At 34.7% G+C, this 15,722-nt stretch overlaps 1 protein-coding gene across 1 annotated transcript in view; it reads left to right on the plus strand.

Annotated features, from left to right (window-relative positions):
• The window catches only part of LOC132342825 (low-density lipoprotein receptor-related protein 4-like), an 87,429-nt gene extending 74,421 nt beyond the window's left edge, over window positions 1–13,008 (plus strand). Inside the window, exons 4-6 of the mRNA XM_059877469.1 lie at window positions 9,182–9,254; window positions 11,174–11,371; window positions 12,800–13,008. Of these exons, the coding sequence (XP_059733452.1) occupies window positions 9,182–9,254; window positions 11,174–11,371; window positions 12,800–13,008 (480 nt within the window). The remainder of the gene's footprint in view (window positions 1–9,181; window positions 9,255–11,173; window positions 11,372–12,799) is intronic.
• Window positions 13,009–15,722: the final 2,714 nt, after the last annotated feature.

The raw sequence follows: 15,722 nt of genomic DNA on the forward strand, positions 1-15,722 counted from the left end.
ATGTGCCCTCAAATTCCCATGATGTCTTTGAATAGTCTGTTTTATAAGCTTATTTCTATTACTTACACCTAAACTTTTTTTTTCAAAATAGAGATTAAATCAAATTATTTTATACTTCTTTTGAAATATATGAAAATTGTGTAGTAAATGCTAATTGAATACAAAAATGCCCTTTATTACTTAAAATACCAATATATTTTTACTATGTTTTTACCATTTGTACTGAGTACAATTGGTATGTTGGTTTTAACCACTGTGTATAATCATGTGACATGTAGTACCAGTTTCTGTTTATCCATTCTATCATATAGGTCCACTCAAATCATCCCCGATCTTTACACAAATACCACTGCCATAAGCATAGATTTATCTATATTTTTATAAATCTGCTTGAAGATTTTCAAGACTAAAATACCCAATTCATGGGATGTACTTATATTTACTATGAATAAGTAGAAACAGTTATTCTTCAGAGTGACTGAACAGACTACATCTACACCAACAATACATGTCCAAAGTTCCCACATCCTTGCCAGCTCAAAATTATCAAACATTCTAATATTTTCCCCCAATATATAGGAGTTAGGAGTATAATGATATTTTTCATTGCTTTAGTTGGTATTTTTTCTTATTATTTATATATGAATTTGGGCATTTCTCTATATACCTGTTAGTCTTTTGCATCTCTTCATTTACTTTGGTTATTACCCTGTTAAGATTATTGCCTTCCCTTATTGATTCAGAGAAATTAGCCATCTGTTCTGAACTTTAGACATTTCAAACATCTCCATTCAGTTATCCATCTATTAATTTCATTCACACTGACCTTTGTTAACCAATTCCACTTTATCGTTCTCCTTTCTCATTCACTTTTTTCTTTACTCCATTTCTTTTCTTCTTTCAGTAACAATTTTTATCACCTCCATACTCAGTGTCTTCTGGGCTAGCTATTTATTCATTGATTCTGATAATCATTCATTCATTTACTTATGTAATCACAAATATTTATTAAATGAGACCAAGCAAGAGGCCCTGGGCCATGTCGTACAATCCCTCACCCTAGTGCATCTATGGTCAAGCTATTTTGTTTTTAATGGTTTACACAATTTTTTTTTTTTTTTAAGATTTCTTTATTTTTGGCTGTGCTCAATCTTCATTGCTGAGCATGGGCTTTCTCTAGTTGTAGAGAGCAGAGCCTACTCTCTAGGTGTGGTGCATGGGCTTCTCATCACTGTAGCTTATCTTGTTGTGGAGCACAAGTTCTAAGGTGTGCAGGCTTCAGAAGTTGTGGCTCCCAGACTCTAGAGCACAGGCTCAGTAGTTGTGATGTACAGGCTTAGTTGTTCTGCTGCATGTGGAATCTTCCTGGAGCAGGGATCAAACCCATGTCCCCTGCATTGGCAGGCAGATTCTCAACCACTAGACCACTAGCGCAGGGGAGCCCTGCGCTCATGCTCTCCCTCTCTCTTGGTCTCTGACTTTCTCTTTCATATGTACAAACAGACATCAAATGCAGATTCTTGCCACTTAAAAGTCTATTCTACCCTTCATTCTATAGATTCTATCCTCTGCCTTCATATATATCACACTTCAGTAATGCCGGACTATCATTCCTTCCTAGCATAGCTAGGGCTGAATTAATGGAAAAAAGGTAGCAGTAATATATATTGAGCTAGAGAAATGATAAACCATTTATTACTTAGTGAATCTCTACTGTGTAAAAGAAATGTATCTGATATGGGAAGAGAGAAATCCAAATAAATTCTTATATATGAGAGCAGAGAAGACAGTAAAAATTCTGAATAGGAGAGAAAACACTAAAACTATAATATCATTTTGTGTTTAATATTATATATATGGAAAAGAATTAGGAGCTATTCATATAGAATTGCTAGCTGTAGAGTTATAATCACAATTTAGCCTAAGAGGACTATAGAGGGACTCTTTTCCTTAGACAAGTCATCTATTGCTTTCATATTCTATTTTGTAAAAATTATTGTGCAAACCTGAAATGGAAATAAAAGAAAATCCAAGAAAAGAGAATTACAGATAGAAAATTACAATATTTTGAACATTTTTAAAAAGCTACTTCTGATGTAATATGTTTATAAACATGAAATTAATTACTATAAAATATAAACTGTAACCTTATTTTTTTGGTGTGTATATAATCACATAATATGCTAAAGTAGAAAAATTCCAAGCCACTTCTTTGTAGAGTGTGATGTACTGGCCTGAGCTGTTAAATTCAGTCAGTTACTAGACAGGAGCTAGTATACTGGAAAAAAATTGTTAGAAGACTGTAAAAATGATGACTGTTTCACCATTTGTTGATACTCATTTCAAATCAAGTTTGCCTCAAAAGAATTTTATATATCTACATCAAAACTGAATCACCTAAAATTTATTAATTGTGTTTTATTGTTAAATGTTTTATATAGAGTTTTTGTTTGTTTTCATTAAAGAAAAGACCATTGTGAGACCTATAATTTTTAAAACTAGTCTTTATAATTTCCCAGTAGTATGTAAAATGGCACACTGGGTTATTTATTTCAGATTTCATTATTCTCTCAAAGAGGAAATAGTAACAACAAATCCAAAGAAGTATTTTTTGATCATCTGTTTTTCTCTATTTTATCAATTTCTATAGTTTTATTGATTACATTCTTCCTAGTTCCTGTGAGTTAATTCTTTTTATATTTTCTGAATTATTGAGTTGAAATGTTATTTTTTGTGTGTTTGAATATGCTAGTCAACTAGCGTAAATATACAAAGAAGAAAAGCATTAAACTCTCAGAATGCTATATTCTTTCCTTATGTAGATAGAAAAATTTTCAGAGTTGAGTTTAGTTATACAGAGTAATCAAATGAGGTAAAAATACATGATTTTTAGTTAACAGTGGACTAAAAATAGTATATATGTACAGTTCTTTACTTTTTATAAATTTCCACACTTATTACCATATTTCTTTTTTCTTATGACAGATAAATTGAGATACACAATTCAGTGCTCTATAGTGTATTTAGAGAGTAATACAACTGTTGCTGCTGCTGCTGCTAAGTCGCTTCAGTCGTGTCCGACTCTGTGCGACCCCATAGACGGCAGGCCACCAGGCTCCGCCGTTCCTGGGATTACCCTGTCTAATTTTAGAGTATTTTAGTCGCCCTCAACAAACCCCATTAGACATTAGAAATCACTCCCCATAAACCCCTACACGTGACTCTGGCAACCACTAGTTTATTTTCTGTCTCTGTAGATTTGCCTATTCTGGACATTACATAAAAATGGAATAGGTCCTTGGTTATCTATTTTAAATATAGTAGTATGCGACTGAACTGAACTGAACTGATGTACATATCAATCCTAAACTCCCAATCTATCCCTCCCAGCCACCCTTCCCTGCTGGTAACCATAAGTTCATTCTCTATGAGTCTGTTTCTGCTTTATAAATAATTTTATTTGAATATTTTTTTTTAATATTTTACATGTAGATTATCAGTACAGGTTCAGTTCGGTCACTCAGTCGTGTCCAACTCTTTGCAACTCCATGAACGGCGGCACACCAGGCCTCCCTGTCCATCACCAACTTCCGGAGTTTACCCAAACTCATGTAGACAATTATCACATGATAATTGTCTTTCTCTGTCTTATTTACTTCACTTAGTATGATACTCCCTAGGCCCATTCAAGTTCCTGCAAATGGCATTCATTTCATTCTTTTTAATGACTGAGTAATTGGGATTGGTGCTTATTAAAATGCCACAAAGTTTGCTGTTCTTACTGATATTCAGCATTTTTTTCTTAATGACACTGGTTATTACTAGACTTTGGTTAATTTCTAGAGTTTAGGAAAAAATGACCATTTTGCTAGTATTTTTATTGTTTCTAATGGAGGAGAGGACTTTTAGAAGTCCTTACTCCATCATTTTGGAATTATTCTTATCTCATTAATTTTTAATAGCTCATGCTTTTTAATCTACACATTTGATGTCATAATATTTCTATTTTTTAATTCCCTATTTGTGTGTGCTTAGTCGCTAAATTGTGTCCAACTCTTTGTGACCCCATGGACTGTAGACTGCCAGGCTCCTCTGTCCATGGGTATTCTCCAGGCAAGAATACTAGAGTAGGTTGCCATGCCCTCCTCTAGGGGATATTCCCAACCCAGGGATCAAACCCAGATCTTCCACATTGCAGGTGGATTCTTTACCGTCTGAGCCACCAGGGAAGACGAAGAATACTGGAGTTGGTACCTTATCCCTTCTCCAGAGGATCTGCCTGACCCAGGAATCAAACCAGGGTTTCCTGCATTGCACATAGATTCTTTACCAGCTGAGCTACTAGGGAAGCCCAAGAACAGTAAATGCTATCTTAAATATGAGTTCTCCTGAGGGGAAAAGCATATATGTCATACCCAAACAATTCTTGTTTCATTTATGAATATTTCTTAGAAGCTGGCTGGATATAACAATTCCTTCTATTACTAGTTAAAATTTTCATTCATAAAATAGTTTTAATAGGAAATATATCCCAATGCCAAAAATTGAATCTGTGCAGAATTAGATAAGAAATAGTTTTCTTCCTACTCTGAGCTCATCATCCTTCCTGTGGCAGAAGTAACAACATTACTTCATTAATCTTTCATAATGTATTCTGTGATTTATCTACATATAGGTCTATAAATTTTTTTTTTATTTTTTAACTCAAATGGTAGTATCTGATGCATATCTGATTCACATCTTACCATTTTCCACTTACAAAATATTAGAAACTATTGCATATTAGCATATGCATATTAATCATATTCATTGATATGACCTTATACTATTATACTTTGTGACTAGATCATAGATTATTTATCCAGCCATCTATTGGTGAACATTTATGTTGCCTAATCATTTGCTACCATAAATGATATTGCAAAGGATTTCCGTCCTCATCTACAAATGTTTATATGTATAATTCTATTTTTATAAATGGATTTAATTATCAAGGGGTGAAAATATGCTTAAACTTTTGATGAATATTGCCCAGTAGCACTGTTTAGGGCTTATACTTCCATTATCAGTATATCAGATGGCCTTTTGTCTATACTTTAACCAGTACAGTATCTAATCAAAACTTTTCAGTTTTAAAATCCATTTATCATTTTATGAGAGTATTGAATATTTTTTAATATTTTGACCTTGTTTATATTTTCCTTCTATGAATTTTCTTTTTAATGTCCTTTATGCCTTATTCATATGAATATTTTCTATTGTCAATATGTAGGAGCTCATATATTTTAAATAATTTAGCCTTTATTATAATGTAGATATTTTGCCTAGTTTGCTGTTTGTCTTTTGACTTTTTTCACTGTTTTTCTCCTACAATTTCTTCAATATACATTAAACATCCTTCTTTAGGTCGTATGTGATTTGCATTATGCTCAGAAAGACTTTTCCCATTCTAGCATACTAAAAATAATGCTTCTATATTTACTTCTATTTTTTATACTTTTATTTATCATTTTAAATATGTTAAGTCACTTGGGAATTATTTTTTAAGTCAGAAAATTTTCCAATGTAATTTTTTCCTAGTTCACTCCAGTTGTTCAGTAGTGTCAGACTCTCTGTGACCCCATTTTCCCTATTATTGACCCCAAAGCTATCATATTTCTATGCCTTCTCATCAGTTATGGGTCATTGCCAAAGTATCTTATATTAAAATAATAATATTTTTTAATGCCTGTTGGACTTATTCACTTTTATATATTTCCCTTGAATTAACAGGATGCAGTTTCCTGTTGAAGCCCAATTTTGAAAATAATCTTTAGAATTATCTAGTATCATTTCAAAGAATGAAATTTTTAATTTTGTTGCATCATTTGTTGTTATTCCTTCACTATCATGTCCAACTCTTTGGGACCCCATGGACTGCAGCACACCAGGCTTCCCTATCCTTCACTATCTCCCAGTGTTTGCTCAAACTCGTGTCCATTGAGTCAGTGATGCTATCTAACCATCTCATCCTCTGCCACCCTCTTCTTCTCTAGCCCTCAATCTTGCCCAGCATCAGGGTCGTTTCCAATGAGTCGACTCTTCACATCAGGTGGTCAAAGTATTAGAGCTTCAGTATCAGTACTTCCAATGAATATTCAGGGTTGATTTCCTTCAGGATTGACTTGGTTTAATCTCCTTGCTGTCCAAAGGACTCTCAAGCGTCTTCTCCAGCACCACAGTTTGAAGACATCAATTCTTCAGTGCTCCACCTTTTTTTAATTGTCCAACTCTCACATCCATACATGACTACTGGCAAAAACATAGCTTTGACTATACGACCTTTATTAACAAAGTGATGCTTCTGCTTTTTAATACACTGTCTAGGTTAGTCATTGCTTTTCTTCAAAGGAGCGGGTGTCTTTTAATTTCATGGCTGCAGTCACCATCTGTGGTGATTTTGGAGCTCAAGAAATTAAAGTCTGTCACTGTTTCCATTGTTTCCCCATCTATTTGCCATGAAGTGATGGGGCCCAATGCCTTGATCTAATTTTTTTGAATGTTGAGTTTTAAGCCAGCTTTTTCACTCTCCTGGTTCACCTTCATCAAAAGGCTCTTTAGTTCCTCTTCACTTTCTGCCACTAGGGTGGTATCATCTGCATATCTGATTATTGATATTTCTCCTACAATCTTGATTCCAGCTTGTGAGTCATCCAGCCCAGCATTTCACATGATATACTTTGCATATAAGTTGAATAAGCAGTATTATAGTAAATTTATGAATTAATTCATGCAGATGCAAAATCTTTGGGGAATTGTTTGTTTGTCTCTATCTGATAAAGCTATATACGATTCCTGTTTTAAAGTCATTAAATGTCTTTATGTACTCTAAATATTTCTTAATATTTTTATTCCCAAGTTTGTATTTTATTTTTTTTTACTTTTTTTATTGTTGCTAATGTGCATTTGTTTTTTCATTTTGTTTTTTTTTTAAATTTGGCTTGAAAGTGAAAGTGAAAGTCGCTCAGTCATGTCCGACTCTTTGCAAACCCACGGACTACACAGTCCATGGAATTCTCCAGGCCAGAATACTGGAGTGGGTAGCCTTTCCCTTCTCCAGGGGATCTTCCCAACCCAGGGATTGAACCCAGGTCTCCCACATTGCAAGTGGATTCTTTACCAGCTGAGCCACAAGGGAAGCACAAGAATACTGGATTGGGTAGCATATCCCTTCTCCAAGGGATCTTATCGACTCACGGATCAAACCGGGGTCTCCTGCATTGCAGGTGGATTCTACCAACTGATCTATCAGGGTAATTTAGGTTAGCTGCTATAATTTTTAGGAAGGCTAGTGATTTTTTCAAAAATTTTGTCCCGAACCTTTATTACTGAATTCTCTTTCTCTTCTGTTGTAGTTTTGTCAGTTGATTATCCTAAATTTTCCAAGTATCATTTTTTTTAACTTGTAAATAGTAGTTTATTTTTAGCACCTCCTTTCAACTTTTTGCTGCTTCTTTTTCTTGCCTGGGGCTTCCTGGTGGCTCAGAAGTAAAGAATCTGCCTGCAATTCAGGAGATGCAGGAGATGACAGTTTGATCCCTGGGTCAGGAAGATCCCTTTGGAGGAGGAAATGGAAATTCACTCTAGTATTCTTGCCAGGAAAATCCCATGGACAGAGGAATCTGGCCAGCTACAGTACATAGGGTTGCAAAGAGTCAGACGTGACTGCGCTACTGAACATATACACATGTTCTCACTTGTCTACATCATTTAAAACTTTCAGAAAGATGAAACATTAGTGGACATCCTGATCTTTTACCTCACTTTAGTGGGATTGCTTTCAGAGATTCTCCTTTAAACATGATGCTAGATTTTAGATTATGATTAGATTACACACATGTATTTATGTATAAAAAACAAAAGTAGATACTTTGTTGAAGCAGCCATTCTGTGATTTAAAAACTGCATGTCCTTTAACAGTATTCAATGTAAACTTCTCTCACAAGTAGTTGCTGCACTATAATTTACTGCTTAACTAAGACTATAAACCACAGGAAGGAAAGGCTCTTCAGAGTTGTAATGCCCCTAGCTTCAGCATGTGCTAGGAAATATCTGACTGTTTTTAAAGTGTTATCACCCTGCCTTTTCTCTTACTCAGTATCTGTTTTGCTTATTTCTTTGATCTCTAAAACTTAATAATAGTAATTAATCATAGTAATTATTAAATACTTATTAAGATATTAAATATTTACACTTTTAATCCTCAATTATCCTGATAACTCAGTATGTTATATACTTTACATTTTTTTTCAAAAACTATTGAGGATCCGTGAGTCTTAGTAAATTTCTCATATTTATACAGCTTGTTAACAACAGAACTCTGTCTTAAACCATCAGCTTCTGACTCCAAGTTTATTACTTTTGACTACATCACAGTTTGCCTACATTTGTATTTACTGTGATGATTGTCCACTTATAAAGCAAACTTGCATGAAGTGAAGTGAAAGTCGCTCAGTCGTGTCCGACTCTGCAACCCCATGGATTATGCAGTCCATGGAATTCTCCAGGCCAGAATATTGGAGTAGGTAGTCTTTTCCTTCTTCACGGGATCTTCCCAACCCAGGGATTGAACCCAGGTCTCCTGCATTGCAGACAGATTCTTTACCAGCTGAGCCACAAAGGAAGCCCAAGAATACTGGAGCAGGTAGCCTATGCCTTCTCCAGTGGATCTTCTCGACTCAGGAATCAAACCAGGGTCTCTTGCATTGCAGGCAGATTATTTGCCAACTGAGCTAATTTCCATACTTCATCTAATTGGATTCTGATAGCAGCAGTTTAAGTTATATTGAAAGGTGATTATTGTGTACTCATTTTACAGGTACGGAAATTTAATTCTTGAAGAGATAAAGAATGTTTCTAGGCTAACACTTGTTTCATAGCCAAAGCAGGTTATCAAGCAAGGTTTATTGATACAAAACAACCATTTTTTTAAAATTTTAAAAATACTAAATTCTAGATTTTAAATTTTATGAGTATTTGTTCTATTGGGACCTATCTGGAACTAATTATTTTGCACTTTTGTTATCTTGTATCATTTAGATATTATCATGGTAATGTTGTACAATAAACCTCACAATACTGTGCAATAAATAACCATAATACTTCTGTGATCATAATCAAATACATAACTTTTGCTCACAAGTTTTCAGGACTTGTGGACTGTTCTTATGGTCTTGGCTGGTCTTGCTTATACTGTATGATCAGCGTCAGGTCAGGTAGGCTGATTGTGATCAGCAGATTAGGTTCTGCTGATTGTGGCAGTTCTCTCCCATGCTCGCTGTCAGATAGTCTCTTAAGATAAATTCATGTCTCTCCGCATTTAATCACCCAAACACATATTTTTAATGTGCTGTGCAGAGCTCCCTAAAGTAGATTCATCTCCAGTGAAAAAAATCGCCAGTGACTCTCCTACATGAAGGGTGGCCCTCACCTTCTAGTCTGAGACCTGGTGTGTATTATATCTTATCTGATACTAGATGTCAGGGACAGCATAATGAGTGAGACTGACAAGATCCTTTTTTAAGAGAGTTTATAATCCAGTGAGTAAGGGCAATAGCAAACAGGGAAATACTGATTTTAAATTGTACTCTAAAGAGAATAAACAGGCTATAGTGAAATAGAATAATGAAGATGTGATTTTATTAGGTAACTGATCAGGGAAGACATGTCTGAGGAAATGAGATTAAAAAGAAGCCAAAGTGACTTCCCAGGTGACTCAGATGGTAAAGAATCTGCCTGCTGGGTGGGAGACCCAGGTTCGATCCCAGGGTTTGGAGATCCCCTGGAGAAGGAAATGGCAATCCACTCAAATATTCTTGTCTGGGAAACCCCTTTGACAGAGGAGCCTGGCTTGCTACAGTCCATGGGCTCGCAAAGAGTTGGACATGACTGAGCAACTAACACATGCATAATAAGAACAGTATACCTGGTTACAGTTGACAAAAATCCAGTTCAAATGAAGTGCAATAGAGTTAAGTGTGTTTGCCCAGGTGATTTGAAGAAAGGAGGTGGGCTTAGGGAAAACTGGAACTATGGGTTTGAATGTCCTTAGGATATGGCCTTTCTCCTGGTCATCAGTTTCCATTTCTGAGGCTTTTTTTCTCTTCTCCTACAGTACTGCAAGTAGACTTAAAGTACAAGGACATGAACGGGCAATACTAAAGAAACTCTTTCTCCTCAACTTGAAAACTTCTCTGGAAGTTTAAAAACCCATCTCCCTGACTTAGATCTTATATCCACCTCTTAGGCCAACCATTGTGGCTAGGAGTGATTATAATAGCTCACGTTCACAAACATGTATGGACTTGGGATAGTAAAAAGGTTCCCTAAAAAAAAGCATAAAAGGTTGACAGTAACATGGAAACAGGAGAAATCTTACTGAGCCTGGGTCCCTCCCTCAAAATGTATATTCATAAAGCAGAATTCATGTCTAACACACAGTATGTCCAATAGTAGAGGACTTGATACTTTTCAAAATGGTAATTTTAGTAACTTTTGAGTATTAAAACATTCTTTTTTATGTAAAAAAATATAAAACTTTAATCTCATGTCTGTTTTCAAAGCTTCTTCTCTTTCTTCCAGGTCTGGTCCAGGATTAAAAAACTAGTGAGGGAAAAGTTATATATATGATTTTCTTGGGTTTTCTAGAAAGCCTCCATCTTCCTAATTATAAGCCCAGTAATTATCTTCATAGAAATTGTCTTTTGTTGGTTCTCTCTCCTTTGTGAATCTAGAGTCATGTGATGAGCTAAAAGTGACAGAGCTAGTTTTATTCACTTAGCAATTTCTGTGACAATATTTCTAAAGTTTGAGCTGTCAGTTTAAACTACACTAAAACAGAAAATCTCATATTCTGTCTTGTAATTGCAGCAATTCTTCTATTTTAAAGTCAGAAGCAGGTGTGTAAAAATTCAAGGAACAAAAAAACATTTATAGATCATTTTAATAAATACAAATAAACCTAAGTTTTTCAAGATTCTTTTAAATTTTGGATTACAAGAAATAGCTCCTCTAATGACAGAAAATTCATAATAAATTGTGCTTTTAAATAAATAGATCTTGACCCCAAGTACTTTATTATTTACTAAAGCATATAAATATTTCCATATGCCTGTTAACATAAATCTATTTTCAGATCCTTTTGAAGCATTCATCATCTTTTCTATTCGCCATGAGATCAGAAAGATTGATCTTCATAAAAGAGACTATAGTCTACTTGTTCCTGGATTGAGAAACACAATAGCACTTGACTTCCACTTCAATCAAAGTTTACTTTATTGGACAGATGTTGTAGAAGACAGAATATACCGGGGCAAGCTTTCTGAAAGTGGAGGTACCTCCATTACAATTTTGACTTCATGGTGGGATTAATTTCTAACTGAAAATTTCAGGAAAAAATATGGTGTAATCAGAAGGAAGCTTGATTACTCTTTCGTTTCTTATCTTCTCCCCCATATGTGGAAATCCAGGGGTGTGAAGTATGTGTGACTATGTTGGAGTGGGGTAGAGGCCTATACTATTCACAGCATTTTCAAATTGTGAGCATTTTGGTGCATATTCAATGGTGAAATTTATTTACAAGAGGAAAACGACTGTCTTCTAATTACTATATATAATTTTTGTGAGTTAAAATAGCTTTTGTTTTTTTAATGGTTTTCATCTTCTAGCATCATTCAAAGAAATAATAGATTATTACAAAGATTGTTAATATGAGCTAAACAAGTTTTCCCATAATTTGGCATCTCTTTTTCCAATCTAGGTTTTCCTAGGCAAGACCTTGAGATAAATATATGTCATAATTCTCTTGAAAATCTTAGATTTGTATAACATTCCAAAGGCCAGGTATTTCTATCAAAATCTAAATTCCTCCTTAAATCACCATTACAATTTTGCAAAATGAAGTGTTCAAACATAATGTAATTATGATGTGTGAATCTGTGTCTTATATTACAAAGTATCGATTTCGATTTCAAATGATGGGTTTAGATCCATGATTTTACATGGTTAACTGTTTTAAAAAAATGCACTATTAACATGTCTAACAAAAGCATTGGCAATGTCATAGATTATAAAGTGTTAATTCCAAAAGAAATGAAGGACATAAATAAAAATAGTTCTGGGTATTACCCAATTGTTTATTTTTATTTAAACCACACTACAGGCTTCTTCCTTTATTTTCAAACATGTTATATTCTACAAGTCAAAATACAACTCAGAAATGTTATATTGGCTCAGAAATCTGTTGGAGGGGATATAATTTGAGGATTATTTTTAAGCCTAAATGCCATAACATCGATCTTTTCAGTCATGCTCTAAAAGAGTAGCTGCTGACTGGCTCGATGCAGATTGCCTCAGGTGGACTTTTTATTCTTCCCTGAAGATCAATGTTTGAATTACATCACACTGATTTTAACCAGCAAGTCATTTTCATTTCCAAAATTCTTGTTCTGCCTAAAAAATCAGAAAAATGACATAACTTTTTTGCAACCTAAACATTGTTATTAGCCTCAGAGTTGTTTAAAAATTCTGTTATGCTGTCACTGAAAGGATTTAAGAGATTGAAAATCTCTGCTGGGAAACATCATTAATTCTAAATTTGGGGCCAACTTAATGTCTCTCTGTGTCAGGTAACACTTTTACACTATATCTCTCAAAGTTAATATAATGTTAAATACTTCATACTGCTGATAAGGACCCCTTTTCCTTAGTGCTTAATGGGTCACTTGAATGTATGCAAGTGTTGGTTTCTCTCTTTTTGTAGGTGTCAGTGCTATTGAAGTGGTTGTGGAACATGGCCTGGCTACCCCAGAAGGATTGACTGTTGACTGGATAGCAGGCAACATATACTGGATAGACAGCAATCTGGACCAAATTGAAGTGGCCAAACTAGATGGCTCCTTAAGAACTACACTCATTGCAGGAGCTATGGAACACCCCAGGGCCATCGCTTTGGACCCAAGATTTGGGTAAAGAAGTTTGCCTTTCATAGATTCACTTTGGCATAAATAATTACCTTCAAAATTAATATTGGATTCAATTTTCTCATAAATTAGAAGTCAAAGTGCTTATTTTGTGTATGTAAATATATGTATGTATATACTTGTGGGTGGTTGTATATATAGATGCATGTTTATATTTACATCTACAATTATGCACGTGTACTCAGTCACTCAGTCACACTGAACTTTTTGTGACCCTATGCACTGTAGCCAGCCAGGGTTCTCTGTATATGGGATTTTCCAGGCAACAGTACTTGAGTGGGTTGCCATGTCCTTCTCTAGGGGATCTCCCTGACCCAGGGATCGAACCTTGGTCTTCTGCATTGCAAATAGATTCTTTTACGATCTGAGCCACCAGGAAAGCCCATGTATATATCAACCAATTTTAGATTATCACCATGAATTTGATATAAAATTGCTTACATAGGTACTTTTAAAAGAGAGAACTTTTCTTTTTTCCTAAATATGGTCATTAGGCCCTTTTGTAATATCTTGTAACTCTATTTTGAAGCAGTAATTTAATGAATTCATTTTTGACCTGCCAAAGAGATGCTGTAATTTTCTCTAATGGTTGCAAACCACAGGACCAGTCTTCGGTCCAAACAGTCACAAGTGTTAACCACCTCACCCTTTATCTGTATTTGTATGTACTTGGAGATAGTTTGAAAGAGAATTAGATTAAACTTGAAGGAATCCAATGGTGAGATGCTGGCTATAGGGACATTTAAAACAAGACGCATTATTCTGGAAGACAAAGTCAAAAGTATATTCCAGATTATTGCCTGAGTTTCCCTTCAGTATTTTGTGAAAGACGAGAAGAGAGACAGTGGATTTGGGGCCAGAAAATAAGGGTCCAGCACTGCTCAGTCACTTATCCTCTGGGGAACCTATTCAAGTGTATTATCTTCCTTTAGATTTCCATATTCTCTTTTGCACATCAGGAACAATAATGTCTCTTAATTAGATTGTTTTTGAGGAGATAGAATGTGAAATATAATGTATAACTCTTCTATATTGGGATATTCTGTTATTACCTTTGACTGTTTATTTTATATCCAAAATTATCATCAAGTCTAAAGGATGATAGAAAGGAAAATTTTTTTGGCTCTGTACTTTTAAGTAATACACAACCTAGGAAGGACCAAGAAGGATGGAGGTCAGAAAGGAGAATCAGTCAGGAGGGATCTGAATGAGATGCAGAAGAGAAAAGGGAACCTGTGTTTAAATCAGCTTCCTGGGCCACACACTGTTCTTTGTGCACTGTTTTATGTGCAACCCAGAAATCAAGAGCTTGGGAATTTTGTTTGTTCTCCTTTTCCTCAATTCAGATATAGACATTAAAGGGGCAAGGTAGCTTGTGTAGAGCAAGGTTGCTGGTTTCAAACTGGCAACTGTCATTGTTCTGTTTGTTTTACCTTCCACAGTGTTTTGCATTTATTTGACTTAGTTGCCAAAATTTAAAATTTTGAAAGATTTGGAATCCAGTTCTAGATTTCTGGCTTCTTTTGAAAACGTAGGGAGATCTGTCAACAACCAACAGAGCAGTAGCAAACCTTTTAGGCTGAAGGTGTGTCCTCCAGTTTATACGGTTTATGCTTTGCCCATTTCACCCATTAACTCCTGTGATAACAGTTAACTAGAAGGAGATCAGGCGTGTTTTATGCGAAATTTCCTTCTCAAACAGACTCTTCCTGAGGGTGCAAGTAGATGGCCCACTTTGACATTTTACTTCCCACAGAGGTCTGCCATCAACAGAGGTTTTTACCCTCAATGTAATAGCTACTGGTGTGGAATTTTTCACAACTTAGACATACCTATTTGGTAACTGCAGCTTATCTGCATGAGAAACTTTCTGTATAAGGGAAAGCAATATTTTGGAGAAAGTGATAATTTTAGCAAGTGTACCATTATATTAGGAGAACTCTGACTGCTTCCCAAAATACAAAGGGCACACACAGAGAAGAAAACAAACACATAAAACAGGTGTATAAAATTTTTGAAAATAGCCTGATCAAACAAAGCAGTAGATCTGGGAATTGAAGCTTCATTTTCTATAGCTTTGAATTGACAATGCTTAGAATAAACTTATTTATCTCAGTTTGTTTGGGGAATAGCTAACCTGACAGAAGAAAAAGAAAACAGAAATGCAAAACAAACACAATCCACAAATACTATTTATATGAAAATATTAAGCACTATTTCAATGATGTAAGGGAATTTCCAGAAGTAAAACAGTTTCTAAGAGTTGAAAATTAGGACAGAAAGCTAGCCTCCAGGGAGGGAAAACCTGATAATGCTTCTGAGAAAAGTTGATGTCTTCCCTTGCTAATTGCTACTACAAACTTGTGAGGCTAATTAAGATAATTACAGTGGTAATAATTTTATTTAACAGGTGAAGAAATAATGCTTGGAAAATTGTTTCTGGTGTGAATGACCAAAGTTCAAATGACGGTACCAATTTACTTAACTCTCTGAATAAATGAAAAGTTTATAGGTTTATCATAATATAATAGAATTTTTATTATTTAAAATTACTTTATAAAAGATTGACATGGATAAAATATGAGGTTCATGTAAACACCTTTAGAGCTTAGTTGTAAATTTAAATTTAAAATGTAGCAATTAATTTTAAAAATGTAATGCAAGTATTAAAATGCTTTCAAATTTATTGTATATTTTGGTAAA

This window comes from Bos taurus, chromosome 2 (assembly GCF_002263795.3).
Source record: "Bos taurus isolate L1 Dominette 01449 registration number 42190680 breed Hereford chromosome 2, ARS-UCD2.0, whole genome shotgun sequence".
NCBI lineage: Eukaryota > Metazoa > Chordata > Mammalia > Artiodactyla > Bovidae > Bos > Bos taurus.